Here is a 24,920-nt window from a genome sequence, read left to right as displayed (position 1 = left end):
ATCAACTTCAACTTCAGAGACTATGGAAACAGGAAGAAAAGGAAGCCCTCGCTCAGCAATCCACTGCCCCCAAATATCTTACTGTTAAAATGGCAATGAAAATTATTCCATCTGTAAAAATTTGATCCATATGCTCCATTCAGGTACTTAGATGTAAATTCAAGGAGCATCTGTTAAGATTATACTGGTTAAATCACTATTCTACTATGTCAAAGAAAAATATCTGAACTAAGTAAGTAAATTATAATCTAATAATCTTAGATCTAGTATAATTATATCTTTTTAAATTCCTTTTAGAGTCATTAATTTCAAAATATCCTATTTTATCTACAAAACTGCTCATATTTAGGCCTATATGTAACTATTCTTTTTAAAGTTTTGTTTTATTTTTAATTGACAAATATTAATTGAATATATATGTGTGTGTGCATATATATATGTGTGTGTGTGTGTGTGTGTAGATAGATAGATAGATAGATTTTGTGTGTGTGTGTGTGTGTGTGTGTGTGTGTGTGTGTGTTGGTGATGCTGGGGATTGAAACCAGGGCTTTGTGTATGCTAGGCATACACTTTACCAACTGAGCTATTTCCCCAACCCCTAATTGCATATATTTATGGGACATAATATGATATTTCAATTCATGCATACAATGTGCAATGACCAAATCAGGCTATTAGCATATCCGACACCTCAGATATTTATTTTTTTATATTTTTGTAGTGAAGACACTTAAAAATCCTCTTTTAGCTCTTTAAAATTCAAATTATTATTAGCTATAGCCATGATGTTGTGCAATAGAATATCAGAACTTACTCTTCCTATCTAACCACAACTCTGTGCTAATTGACTATCTTCTCCCCATCTCTTCCACTTCCCTGTCCCCTCAGCCTCTAGTAACCACCATTCTACTCTCTTCTCCAAGGAGTTTGACTTTTTAAGATTCTATATATGATTGAGATCATAAATTTTAGGGATTCAACATGCACCACTTCCTCAGACGTGGTCTCTCTTCAGCCTCTTGCAGCCCTCACCTTGACATCAGTCTCACATGCAAGGAGGGGTCAACCAGTGACTGTGGCACCAGCCCTTGGTGGCATTGGGGATGCTTAGGAAAGAGGCTTAATGAACTGAAAAAAACAATAATGGATGTGCTCCTGATAATTTTACTCTGCACTGAATTCATTCTGGTAGAGTTATATCATTTTAATAAAGTCCAAATAAATACCAAAACAAATATCATAATTCAAAATGCTATTGCTCATAATCACTTAGACTAATAGACAATCAGAGAAAAACCTCAGTTCCTTGAACTACTTCTCCCCTGTGAATATAGATCCTCTGTGGTCCCACTTGGCCTCCTGTGTCAAGAAAGGGTTCCTTTACGATTCAGTTCAGGAGTTCAAAGGAAGCCATCCCTGAACCTCAACCAACTCATTTCAGTTCAGGTGCCTTTCACGGCACCCTGATCATTTTATCGGAACACCCATTAGACCCCTTGGTATTATGGTTTTATCTCCCCATTTTCCCTATGAACTGTGAGTTCCTTATGTACAAGGACCTTGTTTGGAATTGTTTCTTACCCTAGCATTTAATATAATGCCTGCCAAAATAATAGGCCCTCAATAAATATGTGTTGAATGTTGTCCTTCCTTCCCTCCCTCCTTTCTTTCTTCCACAAATATACATATACTGAACACTCACTATGTGCTGGTCACTGTTCTAGGAAGCAAAACAGACCAAAGTCCCTACTCTCATGAAGCATGTATCCCAGTAAAGGGAAACAGACAGTTAACAACTAAAAAAGTCTAAGAAACGTCCAGTGATGTAAGTGTTATGAAGAAAACTAAAGTAAGGAAAGGTAATAGAGTGGGGAAAATAAGAATGAGCTCTTTTTTTTTAATATGCAAATAGGTAGCTGGCCCACTGAGCAAGTAGGACTTGTAAGTAGGTACAATCAGAAAACAAACCTGTTCTTCTTCCATAACTGCTCTTCCACAGTCAGTCCTAGAGGCTAGTTCTTGCTCATTTCTATTTGATGCAATATCAGAAAACCCCCAGGAATGTTCTGGTAACCTTCAGATAATGAGAAAAATTCTCTGGCTGTTTTGGTCCAAGAAGAGTCTCATGAAGGTAAGTAGAATGCCTAGTCTCATGTAATACTCAAAACTTCAAACTTCATTTAAAGTTGAGGATTCTCATTCCTCTACCTTGGGCTTGCTCTGGCTTGGCCTACTATAATGGGAATAGGGGAGCATAGTTGGCTTCTTTTCAATTGTCCCTCTTGGATTTTTCCCTACTCTCCACCTCCCACTGTCTCCTTGGGGGAATGATGCCAAGAGTGTGGGGTTATGAGGAAGAAGAGACAGATACAGTCAGGGCAGAATGCAATCTTGATTTGATTTCCTGTGGGCATGTTTATGTTTGATCCTTCCTGACACTGATGGAAACTGGCTTCCCTGGGATGTTCTGGTAGACTTTGGCATACTCTCTGGGAGGATTCAATGGCATATTCCATGAATATGCTTCTGGTTGGACCTAAATATCCAACCTTAAAACCTGGAAGTCCATTCACTCCTCCTCCCACATACAATGAAAGCAAGCTGTGAAACTGTTCCCTGGTCTCTTTCTCTTCCTCATGGCCCACATATGATCCACATGAGCTACATCTGGGCCCACATATCCATACATCCTTGTTCAGCCTCTGGCAGACATGTAGCTGCCTGTCTCCTTCTGCTCTGCTTCTTTAGATAGATCATCAGAGCCTTGTGTCTATCACCAGGCACTCAAGAAGCTTTACAGATGAGCTTGGCAAAACTGTCTCTCAAACTCTTCTTTTGGCTTCTTACATTTTAATACTCTTATATCCTTCATTTGAGTGGGGTCCTAATGGTATCATCATATTTGAGGATCTGGCATTAAGTGATCCAATACTTCACTTTGGCTTGTGAAATTATTATTTCATTTTTGATCTTTTGGAGTTTTAGCCAAAATGTTGACAAAGAGAGTCCCATTCATTTACAAATAAATGAAGTTTACATTAGCCCCTGCAGCAGAATTTAAGTGCAAGGAGACCTTCAATCAGTTAAACAGAAATACTATGCTCGTGAACATAAGAAGTAGCCACTCAGCAGTAATCTGACCGCTAAGACCAAAATGCTAATTTTGCTAAACCAAAAATGCTAAGAAGGCAACTAGGAAGAGAAACAGATGGGAAAGGGCTAGCCAGCATGTGTGTGGATGTAACTCAAGGAAAGAGGACAAAAGTTATAGCTAAGGCAGGAGAAATCAAAACCTCAACACACACAAAGTGAGAAGTATACTGTACTCCAGCCAGATCAACAAACTATCCAGATGCTGTGTGGAGGGTTAAGAAACCATTTTACTAGTTGTGAAGAGGCAGTTTGGAAAAGTATTTAAGTGATAGAGGAAGAAAATTTATCTTAGTTTTTAAGATACTTTGTAGCTGTTTGACCTTGAATAGTGGTATATTCAACATGGGTCACATGTAGTACCTGCTTGAAGAGTTGTCCAAAGGATGAGATGAGCACTGTTAACTGCCTTATTGAGTTGATCCAGTTGCATCAGTGGAATGCAATCATGAAGTAACTTCATTTTAAACAAGTTGCCCCTCATCTCATATGCTTAGCTAGTTCTTTTCTTTGGTTTGATGGAAATCCTACGCTGGTCTCATAGCTTTTCTGGGCTAAAGGATCTTGTTCCATTTAGGAAATTTACCAGTCCCATAAAATGATCCGGAGCTTCTAACTGTTCCATGCAAGCTCCCCGTCTCCCAGCGTGGTGTTGCTTTAGGCCTGGGGGCCTGCAGCCGGTAGAGCTTTACCCAGCCGTGCTTCTCTCTGCTGCTCTCTATTCTAACTGGGCCAACAGGGAGGCATCAGGTAAAAAGGCGCAGTGTTAAGTGGCCCTGACTCTCTTGACCTCTCTTTCTAATGTCCTCTAAATTCTAGGACACACAGTAATCTCTCTGAGTTGTTCCCCTGATAACTCTTCTCAGATTGGAAAGAAGGGAATGAAACCCAAAACTAAATAAATCCTGTTTCAACTCTTCAGACCCTAGCCTTCAAGAACATAACAGCTAAGTACTGGTTTAACCCCGCTGATAGTCTCTCAGGAGTTTCTGCCTACGTAGTTCAGCTTCTTGCTTTTAGATGTGTGGTTCCTGTCAGCTATCATGAATGTTCTAGTCTGTAGGCCTCTATCAGAACCTGTGACAGGGAAAAGGACTCATCCATCCATCATATGAAGGCCTGCAGGTCCCAAACCTGTATCCCACCCCCCTCCTTCTCTGTACCTTTGGGACCCTGGATTAGATCTGAAAGTCTAGGTTTAGCACTGGAAGAATAATATCTTTCTTACCAATTTTAGAGCTCGGATGCAAAGAACAAGAATGAAGATGGATGGAACAGTACTTAATGCACAAAAAGTCTATTAGAGAAAAATGTAACTTATTGTTAAGATAGAAGAGTAGCAATTTTATCTGAAACAGTCACTCCTTGATCTATTCCCTTCCTAATACATATTCTAAACCTGGTAAAGGAAGAACATGATTTTCATGGGCATCAACAAAAAGACATAGAAAAAGTAAACATTACTCTCTACTGATGCATCTTCCTAAAAACCTAGTGCTTGACTATTATAATGCATAGAAATCTGCGGGAAGAAATATTTGAGGTTTTAACACTTCACTTCATCTCACTTGCTCCTACAACCCAGAAGCCAGGTGGAAATAGAAAATAAATGTTTTTGTTTGTTTGTTTGTCTTGCAGGGGTGGGGGCTGTTTGTTTTTTGGTACAGGGAATTGAACCCAGGAGCACTTTACCACTCAGCTACATCCCCAGACTTTTTAATATTTTATCTTGAGATAGGGTCTCACTAAGTTGCTTACAGCCTTGCTAGCTAAATTGCTGAGGCTGGCTTTGAACTTGAGATCCTCCTGCCTTAGCCTCCCCAAGACACTGGGATAACAACACCTTTTGCCAGACTCCACCACGCCTGGCAAAAATAAATATTTTTAAAGGCCAAAGACCCTAATTACATGTCAGACAATGCCTATCTTGCCAGCTTTCTCTTTGTTTGCTCACAGCCCCACACTCAAGAACGCATGGGTTTAGAGGGGCGGGAGTGAAGCAGGGTGGCTCTTGACTAAGTTGAGCATCACACTTCCCATGCTAGCTAATGACCAGCAAGGCAGCTTGGTGCAAAGGGAAAGAAAGTTGGGAGGAAACTGACAAATCTCAGATTGCTCCTGAGATTTAGGCCTCAGGGCAAGAGAAAATCCTGATCACAGATAAAGATTCCAAGAAAGACCTTGTGTTTGTGTATGTGTCCAAGAAAGTGTAGTGTTGAGGAAAATGTCTTGCTTTAGAGCTCTCTTGGTTTTGATAAATTTCCTCGTTCTATATCTGAACAGCTATAACTTTATAATAAATCCCTATTTTTCAGGTTGTTCTTACCATTCTCTGTCCACTCTAACTATAAGAGAAAGGGAGGAAACACTACTGCCACAATAAGCAAATTCATTCCTCTCACCCTGGAAAACAAAGCATCTTCTAGAACGATTTCCAGTGTTGAAAATATAATTAGGCCAGCGCTACTTCAAAAGCTGGTCTGAGAGTAGCCCAGCCTTCAGGGGCAGACAATGATATAAACCCAGTCTTCTTAGCACATTCACATCCATCTTTGTCAAATAACCTTCTCTTCAGGCCCAGAGGCCATCCTCTAAGGCTGAATTGGGTCTTCATCTAGCTCCAAAGCTGCTGGCATTGTAGAAGGCAATTTGGGGGTCTTTCAGAAGCTGAGATCCTGCCTCATACAAGTAACCAAGCAGTAACTCACTCACAGCAATTCAAACAGGAATTACTTAGCAATGCATGTGCTTTTTTGTAAATGGACCTTAAAGATATTATCAGAATATCAATAGTATGTTTTAATTTCTTGCGACTTCACTACCTTGAGACAAGTACAAATGATTTGAGATCAAAGACTTGTGTTCAAACTCCTGTTTTTCCAGTCCTACCTGTGTTGGCTCTAAGTTGCTTAACGTCTAGGAGTCTCCTTCCTCTCCTCTATAAAATAAGAGATGATAGTGCCACTTCACAAGATTATTGTGGAGGATAAAGAATACAGCCAGCAAAATGCTTTTGAGCAATATCAGTATCAAAATAATAATAACAATTTCTTGAGCACTTGCTACGTGCCAGTGCTGTATTTTGGATACTGAATATCCCTCAAAGGCCTATGTGTTAAGTGCTCCATCTCCAGGATGGCAGTACTGGGACGCACTGGGGATCTTTAAGAGGAGGGCCTAGTGGAAGTCATTGGGGGAATGCCATCAGAAGGGACAGGGGTATTCAAAGCCAGCCTCAGCAACTTAGTAAGACCCTGTCTCAAAAATAAAAAGGGCTAGGGATGTGGCTCAGTGGTTAAGAGCTCCTGGATTCAATCCCCAGTAACAAGAAAAAGAAAGAAAGAGAGAGAGGTAGAGAAAGAGGGGGAAGGGAGAGGAGAGGGAGGGAGAGAGGGGAGGGAGGCGGAGAGGGGAGGGAGGGGGAGGGAGGCGGAGAGGGGAGGGAGGGGGAGGGAGGCGGAGAGGGGAGGGAGGGGGAGGGAGGCGGAGAGGGGAGGGAGGGGGAGGAAGAAGAAACAGAGATTGGGGAACCCCCGGCCTTTCAGTCTCTGTGTTAGTTAGCTTTCCCTTTCTGTAACAATATACCTGAGAAAAAATTAAAAGGAGGAAAATTTTGTTTTGGCTCACAGTTTCAGAGATTCAATCCCTGGTCACTCAACCCTGTTACTTTGGGCCCAAGACAAGGCAGAATATCACAGTGGGAAGTGTATGGCACAAAAAAGCAGTTCACCTCATAGCAGCCCAGCAGGCTAGCAAAAGAAGAGAAAGCAGGAGGATCTGAGTTCAAACCCAGCCTTAGCAAAGGCGAGGCACTAAGCAACTCAGTGAGACCGTGTCTCTAAATAAAATACAAAAAAATAGGCCTGGGGATGTGGCTCAGTGGTTGAGTGCCCCTGAGTACAAGCCCCCAACCCCCCCCCCCCAAAAAAAAAAGAAAGGACCAGAGTCCCAATATACTTTTCAAGCCATGCCTCTAATAACCTACTTCCTCCAATGAGGCTCATCTTCTTAAATTTCTACCACCTCCCACTAGTACCACCAGCTGGGAACCAAACACATGAACTCTCTAGGGGACATTTAAGATCCATCCCATAACAGTTTTGTTGTAGGGACAAATGAGGCAAGTTCAAGGCACCGAAGATAGCAGGAAACAGTTTTATTTGGCTGCAGCCAGGCTCAAAGGGCACAGCTTTTGTTGTAATCAATTAATCCCAGGAGTTTCAGAGTTTTATACCCAGCATATAAGGGGAAGGGCTCAGAAGTCACAGTCTGCAGAAGTTCACATAAAAGCAGCTTTTTCTTTCACTATTTTGGGCGAGTTAACCCTTCAAGGACAACACCTGAGAAGGGGAGAGCTTCTTCTCCCCTTTCTTTCCTCCTCTGCCAGCTGTTACCATGGAGCCTTAATATGTAACTTCTCTTAAAAATATAGACATCTCTGTGAAACCCAGCTCAAGGCCAGAGGCCTTGTTTGCACATTTCTACAAACTACTATACTGCATATGTTTGTGAAAAACTAGTGTCCAGCACCTGGAGTGCTGGTATCTTCCCGGCCAGTGGCCAAATAAGATAGGGCAACACGAAATTAGGAAGTTTATCTACATTGAACTCTTTTGCAGAGACTCTTTTGCTGACAGTCCTAAAATCAGCCATGGTGAAGATTTCTGGAGAAGCCCAGTTAAGACTTTTCTGTGGAGAAAGGGGGTGCCACTTCAGTTTCAATTTCTCTCTGCTTCCTGACTCAAACATATACTTGACCTAACATATACTCCCAACCTCATCACAGGTCCAAATCAATGGATTTACCTGATTTTAGTCTTAAAACCTCCAGAACCATAAGCCAAAGTAAACCTCTTTACTTCATACATAGCCTGTGTCAGGTACTTCATCATAGTGACAGAAAAGTAACTAATATAGTCAGGCACTATTTTAAGTACTTTACTTATTTCATTTAATTCCCCCCAAACCTTACAAATTAGGTGCATTTGTATAGGTAATTTTTTTTTTTTTTTTTTTTTTTTTTTTTTTGCTGAAGCACAGTGGCTAAGTCACCAACCTAAGCAGCTAATCTTGTTGATTAGAGGTAGCGCTAAAAAAAAAAAAAAATCCTTCCTTTATATTTTCATGTTTCACTATGAGAAAGATACAAGACTTAAAGAAATTAGCAGCAACTACTTACTGGAGGTTCCTCAGTTCCAAATCGACCATATGTTGAAGCACACAGCCTTTTTATTTTATCAGGACCTTCTACATCATAATCTTTGGGAAAAGCTTCTCTGTCATGTTGCCTTAAGAAAAAAAAATTAGGAGTCCATTAAAGGATAAGTCTTATTTATCATGCATTGCACTAAAAATTTTTTAAGATATCCAGTGAAATTTTACCATATTTGTGGCATAATTTTAATTGCAAATTTATTGAATTTGTGACAAATAAAGTATTTTCCATCTCTTTTCAAGTAATGGTGAGGCTACTTCCAAAAAGCAACTTAGCATATGTGATAAAACTAATAATATCGCAAAAGCACTACTTATCCAACACAGTAATTATTCAGCAACTCAAATGAACTGAATCTTATTTAATAATGTAGATTAGTTACCGACAGTAAATTCTAAAATAAGACATGGTAAAATCTTGGAGAGGCAACTTGCCACTTTAGAAATTCTTTCTACCATGAATTTTAATTATATTTTTTTCCAAAATGAGATAGCAAAGTATCTTCTCATATTGATTTATAACCCTTGCTCCCTGCTTCTAAAGAACATCTAGAGAAAGCTGACAATTAAACATAAGCAAAAAAGAAAAAAAATAATCTCAAAATGTATGTGTACATGGAAGAGAAGAAAAAATATTCCAAATATCTTGACCAAAAGAGCAGCTAGGAATAATGAAAAAGGAGGAACTTGGGATAATGAATGAAAAAGGAGGTGTGTCCTGGCTGCCACTAGAAACTGCTATTTTCATAAAATTTTGTTAGGTAAAATAAAGGAAGCTAAGACCAAGCCTCCTGCTGAAGGGGCGGCCCTATTGCTCTGTGTAGTTTTATGTCTGTAATTCCAGCTACTGGGGAAGCTGAGGCAGGAAGATATCAAGTTCAAGGACAGACTCAGCAATTTAGTGACATCCTGTCTAAAAATAGAGGTGGGGGGGAGGGAAAGGCCTGGGGATGTAGCTCAGGAGGGCACCCTTGGGTTTAATCCCAAGGCAGAGGGGCTTCTATTAAGGCATACATGATTAGAAATGTGTAAGAGACACCAAGAATTCATCCATCCACCAATTTGTTCATTCAGCAAATATTTTTAAGGATCTACGTTGCTATGGTTTGTTTATCTTCTCCAAATTTCAAATTGGAATCTGATAGTCACCGTGGCAACACTGGGAGGTAAGTCCTCATTAAGAGGGATTAATGCTTCTTTCCTAGCAGTGAGTGAATTCTCAACCTCAAGGGACTGGATTAGTTTCCTAGAGAGCAAACTGATGTAAAGGCAAGGCTGCCTTTGGAGTTTTGCCTCTCAATTCCCTTCTGCTTTTATGCTGTTATGCAGCATGAGACCATCGCCAATGATTCACTTGATCTTGGACTCCCAGCCTCCAGAACTATGAGCTAAACAGTCTCTTTCCTTTATAAATACCCAGTCATGGATATTCTGTTACAGCAACCAAAAATGAACTAAGATACCACAACCTGCCTGGTATTTTGCGCAGTGCAGGGGATATAACAGGGAGCAAGCCTGACAGAGTCCCTACCTTCAGTTACTTACTGTCTGGTCAGAGGCGGAGGCAATGAAATAAGAAAAGTCTACAATGTGGTGAGTGTGGAAGCAGAGCAGCATCCTCTAACCTGGATGAAGCACCCAGCACCCAAGTCATGAGACTCTCATCCCATGCTCTTCGGGTCCTGAGCTCTCAACTCATTCCTGCCTTGGCTCCCACCTCAGAGCATGAAAGCAGAGTACTGCCATAGAATCCACAGCCCGGAGGCCCGGGGTGGCACAGCAGGCAGAGTGCCAGCAAGGGAGCCTTCTTCTATCCTCATATTTGAGCATCAGGTTGCAAACGCTAAAAGGTTTTGAGTAACCTAACAACATTTTATGAGAGCCTAACAGGAAGCTTTCACTTAAGTCCTTAGTGAAGAGTTCTGAACATCAACAACCAGAAGTGGTAGAATGAAGAGTCATGGATCTGAATCATTGCTAAGCCAGGTCCTAGCTGTGTGACCTTAGGAAGGTCACTTAACCTTTCCATGTTTTCATTTTCACATTTGTAAAATGATTACAAGAATAATAACATCTTTTCACTTTTTAATAAGAATTAAAATTTTAAAATAAAGGAAAAAGTCCTTATATGCTATGAAGCATTATGAACATCTATGTGTAGTGAATATTAATCAGGCTTCAAAATCCAGTACCCAACAATTACGACTTTATTTTTTCCATAAGTGAACTTAATTTCTATTCCAAGCTCTTATTGGGCCAGATGGGCAAACCTTGATCTTGGTCAATTAAGGATTTCTTCCATCGATGTGTGGTGCTGTGACACCAAAACCCTAATCTTTGTTATCACTGATTCTCCCCACCTACATCTGAGGACACATCCCTCTGCCTTCCTGGTCTCCCATTAGGGATTCATCCATGAGATGGAATATTTTGTCATATATCTGTTGGCCACTTATATGTCTTCTTTTGAGAAATTCTGTTTAGGTCTATTACCCATTTTCTAAATCAGACTATTTGTTTCTTGGTTAATGAGGGTTTTTTTTTTTTTTTTAGCTCTTTTTATACCCTGGAAAGTAACCCTTTCTTAGAAGTTTAGTTGGCAAGTATTTTCTCCAGTTTTGTGGGTTATCTCGTCATCTGTTGATTGTTTCCATTGCTGTGTAGAAGCTTTTTAGTTTGGTGTAATCCTATTTGTCTACATTTGCTTCTGTTTCCTGTGTTTTTGGAGTCTTGTCCAAAAAAAAAAAAAAAATCCTTGTCCATTTCAATGTCCTGAAATGTTTCTCCTGTTTTCTTCTAGAAGTTTCTTGTGTTACATTTAAATGTAAAATCCATTTTGAGTTGATTTTTGTCACTGGTGAGTGATAGGTGTCTAGTATCATTTTTCTGCGTGTGGATATCCAGTTTTCCCTTACTGAAAAGACTGTTCTTTCTCATCTCCTTTCTTATTTTTAATGCTTCTAGTAATTCTCTAAATTGAAGTTCACAATACATTAAGAGGTTGAAACCATAATTTGAAAAATATTGCTCTAGACTACTGGTTCTCAGTGAGTTTGGGTTGGGGATCTATATGTACCCATCGCCTCCACACACCTCAGGCAATAAAGACATTTGTTAACATTTGTAGACATTTTCAGTTGTAGCATCTGAGTTGGGTGGATTTCTATAAGCAAGTAGCAAGTAGCTGCCAATGATACTGCTAAGCATCCTAAAATGCCCAGATGGCGACCCACAATACACACATAGCTAGCCCCAGGTGCCAATGGTGCTGAGGTTGAGAAAGCTCTGGAGAATAGTGGCACCTCAGACACTTGAATCACTGGTTCCCAAACCTGAGTGCTTCACGAAGCAGCCAAACTTCCCCCTAAAATGGGTGGGACCATTTTAGGTTGCCAACTTTTTGTTTTGACAAGAATATTCAAAATAAAATAATCACCTCTATCCTTTAATAAAAAGATCTGTAATGCCAAAATATCAGTAAAAACAATCCCACCGTCCTTCAAATTGAATAAATCTAGCAATATGAAAAATGTGCTACATTGTCATCACAGCTGGTTTATCACTTTGGATTAATCAAAAGGTCCTCGTTGACTACCATGGTCAAGTCCACAGTGTTTTGCAGATGTTAATTCATCCTGATATGAACTTGACAGGAGCTGGTCAGAATTTATTCAAGGCCAAAGATGCTTGGATATAGGTATTCTGTGCTGCTGACCGAGGAAGCATGGTGTCTTAGAGGTCTGGTGGTAGGTACAGGCTCTCATTCTAGCTGGGAGGAGGGCCTTTGGGGTTTCTTGTCTATAGCACCAGAATTTTCCTTGAGAAACAGGCTTGCTTCTGTTGACAGTCTTTTTCTATCAAAGCCCAGAGCAGAATTAGATGGCTTTTTCTTAAGATAAATCCTCACCCAAGATATCCTGAAAGGCCAGTAGATGAAACTTGTTTTCTCTAACCTTCTATGAGAGAAAGAGTATGATCATTTTTTAAGCAAAGTTTATGAGAGTCCATTGTTTTGAATTAGCGCTCTGCACCAAGCCCCAGCAGACCAGGCCAATCTAGAATGGACTCGCTTGTGCTCAACACTACATAATGCAACTGAACTTTGAAATGGCCAGATTTCCAAAAACACAGGAGGACTCCAAGTCCACCCAAGTCAGCATTACATGGGAGTCCCCTTTGTCTAAACCCCATAAGGAAAGTAACTTTTGAAATGATTCATCTGCTTTTTTATTCTGTTTTTGCTTTCTTCAACTCTTTTCTGCCTAGAAAAACAATCCTCTGCTCAGCTCAAGGGAACAGTTATTCTACCTCCTAGAAAGATATTGAGAAAGATATTGCCTGATTCTAGAATTACAAATAAAAGCCAATTCGACCTTTAAACTGAAATCTATTATAATTTTGCGTTTTAACATTATTCATAGAATTAGGAATGTGGAACAAGGTGATGGGAGAGAATCCAAGCTTCAAACTGCATAAAATGGAATCTGAAATTCTGACCCTATTGTTGAAATGCTAATCGGAACAATTTAAAGAGAGTTATCTGCAATAGACACCAATAGGACAAAGACCAGCACAAGCCTGTCTCATTCTGGACAAACACCCAACCTAACGGGTAGTAAATCACTTCCAGGCCCCAAACCTACATTCTTCTGGACCCTCCAGACCTTCATTTTCCTGTCTCCACCTTGGGGCCAAACATGGTATAGTGCCAAGCTGTGATTTCAAGGGAATCTGCTGAACTGGTCCCTGGAGCTTTTTAGAAGCTTGGGTTTTCTTCCAGGAGAGGTGGGTTCTGTACCCTCTTGGATATAGGTATTGCCAGGTGGGCAAGTGAGTTGCAGGACTGAACAAACTCAATTCCAGAGCCATGGGCCAACAGGACCTATACCTCCCCTCAGGCTAACACAGGCCAGAGAGGCTCAGCTCCCTGGTGGAGGATATGGTGGAGTTAGTTCATAGGATTCTCCTCAATGTAAAGGAGACCCCTCTAGGGTTTTTGTTGTCCCATGTCTCTGTGGGAGAGGTGGAGTTGAGGTATGCTAGACCCACATCTTTATTACTGCCCCATCTTTCACACTGCGTTATAATTATCCATTAACACATCCACCTCCTCACTAGACTGATAGCTTCTTAGAGAAATCATTTTTTTATTCATCTTATGATCTCAGTGACTAGCATAGTCTAACACATTGTAAACGTTCATTAAATTTTTCTTGATTGATTGAATATTTTTACTTTTTTTTTTTTTTGCTGTCACCTTAGTATAAATACTGAAAGCGAGAGTTTTAAATGTGTCATAAAAACAAAAAGTATCCTGGGCCAGTCTGCAAAAGCACACATAAAGAGAGAGTGGTTGTGCAAAGAGAGAAGCTGGTTTTCTGCAATACCAACCTGTCTCCAGAGGAATCATAAATGGACTAGCTGATTGGGAAAATTCTCAATATACATATGCATCACATTGTTTACAAGGGATTTGAATCTCATCAATATCTGACACGAGAAAAATGAAAATCTGAGCCAGATTCTAGTTTCTGGTTACTTAACAAGAGACAAATTTTCTTTGCAGATTTCAAAGATGTTAAAAATGTTTAGTTAAGACTCCAGATGGCAGAATATATTAACTTTAAATCTTAGAATTATTAATGTGGTGCACAACCAGGCTGTCAGCTATTGTATTTTCTGATGTAAATGTGGCACAAATGAGAAGAGAAAGATAACTTCTCTATTAGGTTTTATAATCATCTGCTATCTAAAACTGTAAAAGAAAATTACCCTTGAGATTCAGGTACATTCCCTGACACATTAGAAGAATAAAACCAATAGAAGCAAAGACTGCAAAGAAATGTTTAACAATCCTCTTTAAAGATTTCCCAGGCAAAAGATTTACATGCCAAAGTAGTTGTTACTTGATGGCATATTCATCAAACTGGCAAAGGAAGACTTTTAGATATATTTGCAGAGTCATAAAGAAAATCTTATGTTCTTGAGAGAAATAGTGTCGTTTTCAACTTTTGAAAAGGGACTTTGTTTTTCATTGTGTCTCATGCTGTTTGTGATTTGTGCATTTATACCACAAAGCCACAGAACTTAAAGGTTAAACTTCACTCAAAAGAAAAACATTTTACAAAGATAGATAAATTATTTTCTTCACTCAACGTATATTAAGCAGCATATAAATAAAACCTATCAACTTATTATGAATTTTCTGTTATGGAAAATCTTCAAAAATGGTAGCCCCTATGGAGAATATTGGGAAGAAACTAAAGGAACACATCAGTTGGAGACATTGTCAACCTTAACAGCTAAGTAAATGCCAGTCTGATTAACTGCCAAACACGTGATTTGAAAGCAGCTGAAGGGACATGTATCAAGAAGGGTGATGATATAATTGATTTCCACCTGGAACACTTTAAGAGGGAAATAAAATACTAAGTCCACCAGGAGTGTCACAGTCAGAATTATCCTGGTCAATAAGGATAAAGACATTCTGTCCCCTATGTTGAGACAACTGGATCTAAATTACCTTCAAATTCTAGGACACTTATTATGATTTCTTAGATCTATCCCTCCAAAAACAGTTTACATCACACTCTGGGTAGTGGGGCTGGGGGTGTGGCTCAGTGATACAGCATTTGCTAGCATGCGTGAGACGCTGGGTTCATTTCCCAACACCACATTAAAAAAAAAAAAACTAAGCAAAATAAAGATATTATGTTCATCTACAACTAAAAATATCTTTATTAAAAAACACTTGGTGGCAAAAGAGTGGAACTAAAGAGAGAGGGGTTTTTTAAGTGTATTATACTTCCATAATCACTATAGTCAAAGAACACTTTGGTAGTAGAGCTGGCTTGGAGAGACATGGAAATCAAGTGCCCCTCCCTGCAGCAAACCAAAAGCAAACAAACACCTAATTACCTATGGAAGCTCCTATCTCTATAGTTTTACTATCAGTCCCAGAATAACATTAAAAGATTATTGTTATGTGAGCTTAATTGCCATTTAAATGCACATTTCTGTGAGTCTATGAGCCATGCATATTTAGTAAATAACACAAGGTTATATGGTCTAAGAGCAATTAATTTTATTTGTATTAGAAACAAACTTTCTTCATAGATAGAATCTAGACTTACAACACTCATTACAAACACATCTACATGTATATTTTTCCCTTTTCTTCTAAGAAATCATGCAAAAGCAGTAAAAGAAATCGAAAAACTAAAAATAAACTAAATTTTTGGCAAAATGAGAAGTTAAAACCCCAGATTATAACACATGCAAGGGCTACCAAATACAGCAAGGGTCCAGTTAAAGCCAAGTTGAAAAAGGCTATGGTGAGAAGTACCAGTGATGGAGTCCAGAGGCTCCATCTCTGGGAGTGCTAACCAAATCACCTGTGGTTATGCAGGTAAACTCTTTCACCAAAAATAATTTAAAAAAATGCTAGACAAAATATATTCATTAAAGGTTCCAACACATTAAAAGCATTTAAGAGTTGAAAATCAAAAAAAAGTTGGAAATCCAGTGGAGAATTTCCAGGACAATTTTTGAATGAAATTCTATAACCAGAGGGATAAGCAAAACTTCAAAGCACCAAACCTGCTCATGCCTGCAGGGCGTTTGCCAACAGTTTTCATGGGCAATTGCCACAGGGCTAGAAGTTCTTGATTTGAGAGTTAGAGACATAAAAGTCTCCCAGAGTCTACCCTAGAAGGGTAGTTTTACAAATCTTCTGCATGTGACAGATGTTGTGATCACCAATATAATTTCTCCTGGGAATACAGAAGGCTAAATTCTCAGTCCTTTTACATGGTAGGACAATTCAACTAGTTCTGGCCCAAAAAAAGTTGAGTAGAAACTATATGCCCCATTTTGGGGGTAAGACTGTGAAAGCTCTTGTGCAATGCTCAACTCTTCTGCCAGAGTAAGAGATGAATTTCTAGATGATTATTTTAGCCTGCTTTTTTGCTACTCTAACAGAATACCACAGATTGAATAATTTATAAAGAAATGTATTTGTCATAGTAAATACAGAGAAAAGGCTACAAAGATTGTGCAGTCTGATATCAAGGTGCTGGTATTTGATGAGGACCTTTTTTGCTGTGTCACAATGTATAAAAGAGCATATCATATGAAAGGAAGAGCAAACTTGCTTTATAACAAAGCCACTCTTGACATAATTAACTCACTCCCAGGATAATGACCATTCTTAGAGATGTCTCCTCCCATCACTATCTCAGTGGTAATCACATTTCAGCATGGGTTTTGGAGGGAACATTAAAACCATAGCAATGATAGGACTTCAATCAGTCTGAGTGCCAGAGGAGTGCCTGCCCCCTATTAAAAACTACACTGGACGTTATGTGAATAGGAAATAAACCTTTATGTGATAAGTAACTGAGTTTGAGGGATTATTTGTTATCAAAGATTAAGCCTAGCCCAGGATAGCAAAGAAATTTATACCGGAAGCAGAACAGGTACTGCTATAACAAAAATATAAAATATATGGCATTGGTCAAAAGCTGGACAGAAGAAAATAAATTAGAAAAGTCAAACATTTGGTAGTAATAATATATCAGAAGTCAACCCATGTACCTAGTGAGACTGAAAAGAGATTTCTAGAAAACTGTTAGTTCTCTGTGTGAATTGCTACTGGCTGTTTTTAACAAAGTATTTTTAAAAGAGAATGAGATGTACATTGCTGGTTGGGCAGCAAATTGGTGCAATCAATATGGAAAGCAGTATGAAGATTCCTAAGAAAACTTGGAATGGAATCCCTATTTGACCCATTTATCTCACTCCTAGGTTTATACCCAAAGGACTTAAAAATCAGCATACTACAGTGAAGTAGCATACTACTACAGCATACTACAGTGTTTATAGAAGCTCAATTCACAATAGCTAAATTATGGAACCAATCTAAGTGCCTTTCAACAGATGAATGGATAAAGAAATTGTGCTATATATACACAGTGGAATATTACTCAGCCTTAAAGAAGAATGAAATTCTGGCATGTGCCAGTAAATTGATGGAACTAGAGAATATCATGCTAAGCAAAATAAGCCAATCTCAAAAAACCAAAAGCTGAATGTTTTGTGTGAAATGCAGATACTAATTCACAATAAAGGGCAGGGGTGGGTGCTAGGCAAGAATAGAGGCACTTTGGATTAGACAGAAGGGAGTAAAGGGAGGGGACAGAGTATAGGGATAGGAATGATATTAGAATGAACTGGACATTATTACCCTATGTTCATATATGATTACATGACCTGTGGAACTCTACGTCATGTACAACCTGAAGAATGAGAAGTTATGCTCCATTTATGTATGATGTATTAAAATGCATTTTACTGTCATGTATAACTAATTAGAACAAATAAAGAAAATGAGGTGAATTCAGAACATAGTTGGCTGATATGCACAAAGAAAGTAAAGGGAAATGAGGGCCTGGTGCTATGGCTCTGTGGCAGACCATTGCCTGTGTGAGGCACTGGGTTCCATCCTTAGCACTGGATAAAAATAAATCAAATAAAATAAAGGCATTCTGCCCATGTACAACTACAAAATTTTTTAATTAAAAATAAATAAAGAAAGTAAAGAGAAATGAGAGATTACATAAATTGGGGCCATGAAATATTTTCCCCATAAGTTTTTGAACTAAGAAGAACTACATCTAGACTTGGTAAAGAAATTCTGGCATGTGCAGCAGATCTGAGACTTTTGAGTCTAGATGGAATTTGAGTCATTTTCTAGGGAAAGTGGCTGAGCTTAGAATTTATATGGGAAGAGAAAGAGAATTCAACTCCAAAGTATATGGAATTTTCATAAAAATTAAGAAAATACATTTCAATATATTTGAAAAATATATTTTCTGCCCACCATGCAATAAAACTAGAAATTAGTGACATTTTGAAAGATCTTTCTTCAATCTGGAAACATTTAAACACTCTATCAAATACCTTGAGTCATAGATCTGACTCAACTTGATGAACTTCTCAAAAATACAGAAAAATGAAAATACTACTTATAAGAATCCATAGAATATAGCTAAAGCAGTAACCAAGGAATATTTCAAAGCTTTAAGTACTTATATCACGCTAAAAGTGAACCAAGGAAAATAAGTAAACATCAAATTCACAAACATAGAAAAAGAACAAGCAAATCAATACCTTAAAATAAAGGCAGGATTAAATGAGTTAGAAAACAAAAAAAGTAAAAATCGAGAAATAAATGAGTAGGTAAATGGTATAAACTTGTATCTAATAAGTCAAGAAAAAGAGTGAAGACAAAATAGAGGAATACAATAGCCATATAATATAATATTATCAAACAATAAAAAGAAATAAAATACTGATAAATGCTACAACATGAATAAACCTTGAAAATATCATGGTAAGTCACAAAACACCATATTTTGTATAATTGCATTTATATGAAATATCCAAAACAGACAAATATATAGAAACAAAATAGATTATCAGTTACCTAGGATTTTTAAGGGTTTTAAGAGGTTTAGAAGTAAAAGCTAAGGGAAACAGAATTTACATGAGGTAATGAAAATATTCTAAAATTGATTATGATAATGAGCCACAACTCTTGTGAATATACTAGAAGCCATTGAATTTTTCACTTGAAAAGGGAGTTTTTATGATATGTAAATTATATCTTAATAAAGCTATTGCAAAAATAGACAAATATAACCATTGAAGAAACCATAGAAGAAAATTTTAACACATCGAATGCTTCTTTGTATAAATATAGCTTTGTGCAAATAAATTTGAAAAGTTAGATGACATACTAACTTTGTAAAAAAAAATTACCAAAACTTTCCCCAGTAGAGACAAAAAGTCTAAAAAATAGATGATTTATGAGGAAGAAACAGAGGAAGTTATCAAAGAGCAAAGAATTGTTACCCAAGATGATATTCAACCTATATGGTTTATAGTGGAAGAAAAGTTCCAATTTGTGCCTAAATATCTAGCAGGACATTTGACATGCCTTGGGGACAAGCTTATTTGTCAGACTTGTAGGACAGGAGCTGGGACAATGAGAAAGACCTATCCTGTGACATTCACCACACTGATTTTTGACATAAGTGTCAGAATATATTCTCGCCAGAATATATATATTTTTCTAACAATTCACACAGCACATTTTTTTGAGGTCTGGGTGGGAAGTCACAGTATCTTAACCTCTAGGAGATCACCTGCAATAGCCTTGTGGTTACTCTATTGGCATGCATCCCTGCAAGGAGAGCAAGATCTCCAAATGCTCAGGATCTTTTATAATAATGAGTGGGGAAATCCCTTTCTGTGACTGAATAAATGATTAGGTATTTATTAGGGATGTTGCTGCTGTTCTCACCCTTACTATGAATAGATATATGAAAACTAGTTAATCCAGCTGGTTTGTAGCTCTGTGATGATTGCTTGCTTAGCACATGTAAGGCACTGGGTTCAATCCTCAGGACCACATAAAAATAAATAAAATGAAGATATTGTGTCCACCTATAATTTAAAATATTAAAAGAAATGAAAACTAAATGCACAATACCTCTGCTGTTTCCACTCATTGATTGTAGGTTTACAGATACATAAATTAGGCATTGTATAGATGGGTAAATTTTATTAAGATGATATGGTCACCCCCATGACTAAGAGTCACAATTCATGCAATGGTATACTACATTACAGGATACCAGTCATAATGCAACAACAACAACAAAAATGCCTACACATATTACCAATGGAAGACTCTGGAGGAAGGGACAACACTGCCCTCTGTTGAAAACTAACATACCACACTTTGGTTCTCCTTGTGGATCCTATGGTTTAGATGAACCTCCTCTAGAAAATTTTATCTGGTCCAACAGGCCAAGTTAAATGCTCTTTCAGATGCTTCCAGAATACCCTTCTTTTTCTTAATCATAACTTGTTTCATAGTGCATTATAATTACTCAGTGCATTATAATCACTCAGTTAGCCCTCCCCAGTCTTGTCTCACAGTAATCTCTAATGTCTTACCGACAGGGAGGATGGTCATTGTAAAATTCCTGACCTAGCAGAATCAGAATGCCTTTGACATAACAATGGCTCTATAAATGTGTTTTCAACCCGTGTGTGTGTGTGTGTGTGTGTGTGTGTGTGTGTGTGTGTGTGTTATGTGTATGTGGGTGCATGTGTGTGTTTCTAGGGATCCAACCAAAGGCCTCACACATACTACATAAGCATTATACCACTGAGTTATACCTTCATTCCCCAATAAATGTATTTTAATAAATACTTTTCAAAGAAGAGCTTTTTATCTAGAAAGAATATAATGGAGGAAAACAGTGATTTTTTTTAAGCTCATTTAATGCTTCTGACTCCTAGCTGAGCAATTTAGAGTTTTTCTGTTTAAAAATTGTGTCAAGTTATTCATTCTTACATTATAATTTTAAAATATTCTTCCTATCACTTTCTACAAAAGGAGGCTAGGTTATTTGCACTAAAATTTGTTTTGCAATATGTTAATGACATTATATTAATTCTTCCATTTAATTGAACCTGGAACAATCTGATTAGGGAATCTAATATCTTACTAAAGAAACATATCCTATTTCTGCCAATTAATTATCCTTATTAATGCATCAAAACTTAGTTAAATCAAAATAAAGAAAATACACAGCATGACTAATAACAATTAAAATTTAATTGTATTTCAAAATGAAACAAGGGAAACAGCAATAAATGATTAATGTCTATCAAAAACAACACAATATTCAGATTTATTCATAACTTTCAAACACCACAAAAATATGCTTTCTTAGCCTCTACACAAGATTTCTTTTTTCTGCCCATTACATTTAAGTTCATTTTTTTTACACCTGCACTGAGTAGGGCTTTAAAGTCAAAACAACTTCAAATATAGGAAATTGCCCATGTATTAATGGGTTATTAAACTTTTGCTATAAAACTGGGTATCTGGAGTTTGGAACTCTTGCTCTTTTCTGGTACTACCTCTAGGATCACCACCTGAGCACTTCTTTCCCTGGGTACGTCCACCTTGCTCCATGACTATTGGACAGGTGCCAGGTGCCATGTTTCCATTTGATCTTGTTCAGTCAGGTGACTCCAAATAGAATCTTGGCCCAGGAATGGGCATCTGACCTGAAGTTTTTTGATATGCAACTGAAAAATACCTTAAAGCCAAAAGTTCTTTGTGAGATGAAGATGTAAGGTGTGAAATTCAACTGCAGTAGCCTTGTTTCTTATAGTCTTCCATGATAAGATGAAGAAAGAAGAGAAATGCAGCAAGTCCTATTAGCATTTGCATCCTGCTTTGTCTGACTGTTTCTAAGGCCCAGCTGTACCTCTGTATTTCTTACCCAATAATCAGCCATTCATGAATATCTTAGGTTAATTCACTCTCTTAAGCTAGTGCAAGCTGAATATCTGTCACTAGCAACCAAAAGAGTTTAGTACCAAAAGGAAATGGTACCAAGGAGAGGGTACCAGCCAAACTCAGGAATGTTTATTTAATAATAGTTTTGGTGCTGTAAAACAAACAAACAAACAAAAAATCCTGAGCCTTGAGCCTGGGTATCTGGATGTCCATAGCCTGAACCTCTCCCTTGTTAGAAGTCTCACTAAGCCCTACATTCTTCTCCCCTTCTCCCTCACTCCCATACCCTTACCTAGAAAGAGATCATCAGAGAGGCAAAACAAGGGATTCTTGGTGGGAATGTCCTTGAGACTATCTGAGAGGACTGTGGAAGCATTGCAATGGCCAAAAGGGTTCTGGTAGCTTCCAAAGCCCAACTATTGGACAGTCATAAGGGTAGGGTACTAGTTTGAGGCAGAGTCCCTTATGCACAGCAATGATGTTTCCTAATCCCAGTGTGCCCAATGGCAAAATTCCTGTTCTGATTCTCTGCCTTCCAAGGGCTCACCTTGCATGCAAAACTGTCTTACTTTCGTAAATGTCAGCTAAGTTCAGCAAACCTTCCCACAAAAATTGTGGCAACACAATTCTAGAACCACTAGTTTTCTAAAAAGGTATTTGAGTCAGGCATGGAGGCACATGCCTATAACCCTGGTGCCTCCAGAGGCTAAGGCAGGAGGATCATAAGTTCAAAGCCAGCCTCAACAACTTAGGGAGGTCCTAAGCAACTTAGTGAGACCCTGTCTCAAAATAAAACATAAAAAGAGCTGGGAATGGGGCTCAGTGGTTAAGTGGTTCAATCCCTGATACTTAAAAAAAAAAAAAAAAAAAAAAGCAAAGCATTTGATTGGAATCTGAATTTCAAAAAAGAAAACATTGAAAGAAAAATGTGGGTTCAGGGCAAAAGGAGGCAGGGTCTCCTGAATATTATCTCAAAAAATAGAGAATAATGTGCTTCTCCTAAAAAACTATTCCATTCAAAAGCACTTGTGGGTAATATGCGTATATTGAGGAATAAAAGTGTAGGACTAGATTAAAAATAACCATGGCATAGAATCTACCATTATAGAACACAGACAAGAATAAAGGGTGGTTAAACCAAATGAATGTGCACAGCATCATCTTTTTTACCCAACCTAAACTAGCAATTAAAAAGATATTTTAAAAAGACTCATAATAAGCCACTGAGAGTGAGTCAGACTCTGAAGGAAATGAAGTATTTTGTCTACATTCTGATCATTTAGAGAATGTTTGCTTCAGGGGGAAAGCTGTAGAAAATGATATCAAATTTTTAAAGTAATTTGACTTTATTCTTACAATGAAAATAATATAGATTCTCTATAGAAAAATGTAGAAGTAGCAAAGAGAGAGTGAACAAAAGGACAAAAAGTCCAGTGATCCACCCCCCCAGTAAGAAAAATTTTCTGTATGTGGTAGATATCCTTCCAGTCTCTTTAATGCAGATAGACATTTTTTTTTTTTTTGCAAAGGCTATAGTATGTGCGTGTTTTAAGACCTACTTGGAATGAGATTACATTTTCCAATATTAATCTTTATACTCTGCTGAACTTCCTTTAAAATAACCTTTGCCTTGGGAAGAGTTGGAACCATTTCACAAGAAATGAAGAAAAATTAAGCATTGCTAATTAATTGCTGACTGAAAAATAAAATAAAATTTTTGAGTCCTGGGTGCGATATTTTTCTTCAAAGTCACACGTTGTTGAGAAATAAAAAGGTCTTCCACCAAATTTCTTATGCTTCTATTAACCAGAGCTAGGATGACCTTATAATTTCACTTCCTAAGTGAAATTATAGGAAGTGAAAGAGAGGCTTTTGATATGTCTCAGGCCAATGGAAGTAAACTACCCCAGGCACACCAAAGCCGATTACCCTCTTTCTGGGGCACTTCATTGGAAGCTGAGTTGATTGTCTATGTGTGGCTGTAGACCACCATGTTGAAGGATGTGGTGTCCATACCACAGTGGCTTTGGGGTGACTAGTCTTAAGTCAGGGTCTGGTGGAGAATGAGCTTGACATAGGGATCTCCAGTACCAGCAAGAGCCAAGATGGACTGAGTGTGCAGGCCAGGACACCCGGGCCTCAACAAAACAACAATCTTAGCCACAAATCCACAAGCAGCAGGCACAGCAGTAGGCTCCATTTGAGGTAAGCGTGAACAAGGACTACACATAGATCTGGAGGCCTGAGTCCCCCCACCCCCATACCATATCACATAACCTCAGTCGCTCTCACACACACAGATGGCACTGGAGGAAGGAGAATATGGAGGAGGGAAGGACTCGGAAAGAGTGGGCACTGTTCTGAAAGGGACAATTTTAACCTAAAGCAAGCTGCTTAAATTTGAAGAGGTAGAAATAGGTTTTAATTGGCATGTTGAATTTTTCTGTAGTAACCAGCAGTTGAAAAGTTATAAGGATTAGTTTCAGAAAATAAATTTTATACATGCATCTGAGTTGCATGCAATTTTTTTTATTCTGCTACCCCCTAGACAGTGAATATATTTTCATGTCCTTACTCTACTATTTCATCATATTAAATGCCCACAGGATATTGTAATTTGGAACTTTTATAAGAAATAAAAATTCCTCTATAAAGGATAAATGTCATTTCTCTCTCTATTAACTCAAAAAGTACCTATCAGCCCCTGGTGGGATGTCACACACTGCAACTAGGAGCAGTGCAATCCTAGCTCCCATTTTCAAATTCTCCATTCTAAAGCAACTGATACAGAGTTGGCCAATATACATCCTGTCGCATCATGATCGTGGCTATGGAAACTGACTCTGGTGTTGTTATGGATTTCTATTGTATTGTAGCCTTTTGCCTCAGGGTCTTCTTAAAACATAATATAGGAGTTGGGCATAGTGGAACACACCTGTAGTCCCAGCTAATTAGGAGGTAGAGGCAGGAGGTTTGTGAGTTTGAAACTATCCTGGAAAACATAGCTAGACACCATCTAAAAATAAAATAAACATATGTATGTGTATACACATATACAGATATGAATAAGTTTTTGCTCTAGCATGGTTTGGGTTTCTGTCTGTATTCTTTCTACCAGCTCATATGTTCATTATTGGATAAATACCAAGTCAGTGAGCACTCACAGTGTTCT

General features: G+C 38.2%; 1 protein-coding gene across 1 annotated transcript in view; it reads right to left on the bottom strand.

Annotated features, from left to right (window-relative positions):
* CFAP95 (cilia and flagella associated protein 95) overlaps positions 1-24,920 on the bottom strand; it is a gene marked incomplete at both ends in the record, with an annotated part of 63,672 nt that overhangs the window by 33,800 nt on the left and 4,952 nt on the right. The window contains one exon of the mRNA XM_081282248.1: positions 8,330-8,438. Within this exon, the coding sequence (XP_081138374.1) occupies positions 8,330-8,438 (109 nt within the window). The remainder of the gene's footprint in view (positions 1-8,329; positions 8,439-24,920) is intronic.

Source organism: Spermophilus citellus (assembly GCF_964194105.1).
Source record: "Spermophilus citellus genome assembly, chromosome: 2".
NCBI classification, from domain to species: domain Eukaryota; kingdom Metazoa; phylum Chordata; class Mammalia; order Rodentia; family Sciuridae; genus Spermophilus; species Spermophilus citellus.
Note: the sequence above shows the minus strand (reverse complement) of the source record. Positions and strands in the feature narration are given on the sequence as shown.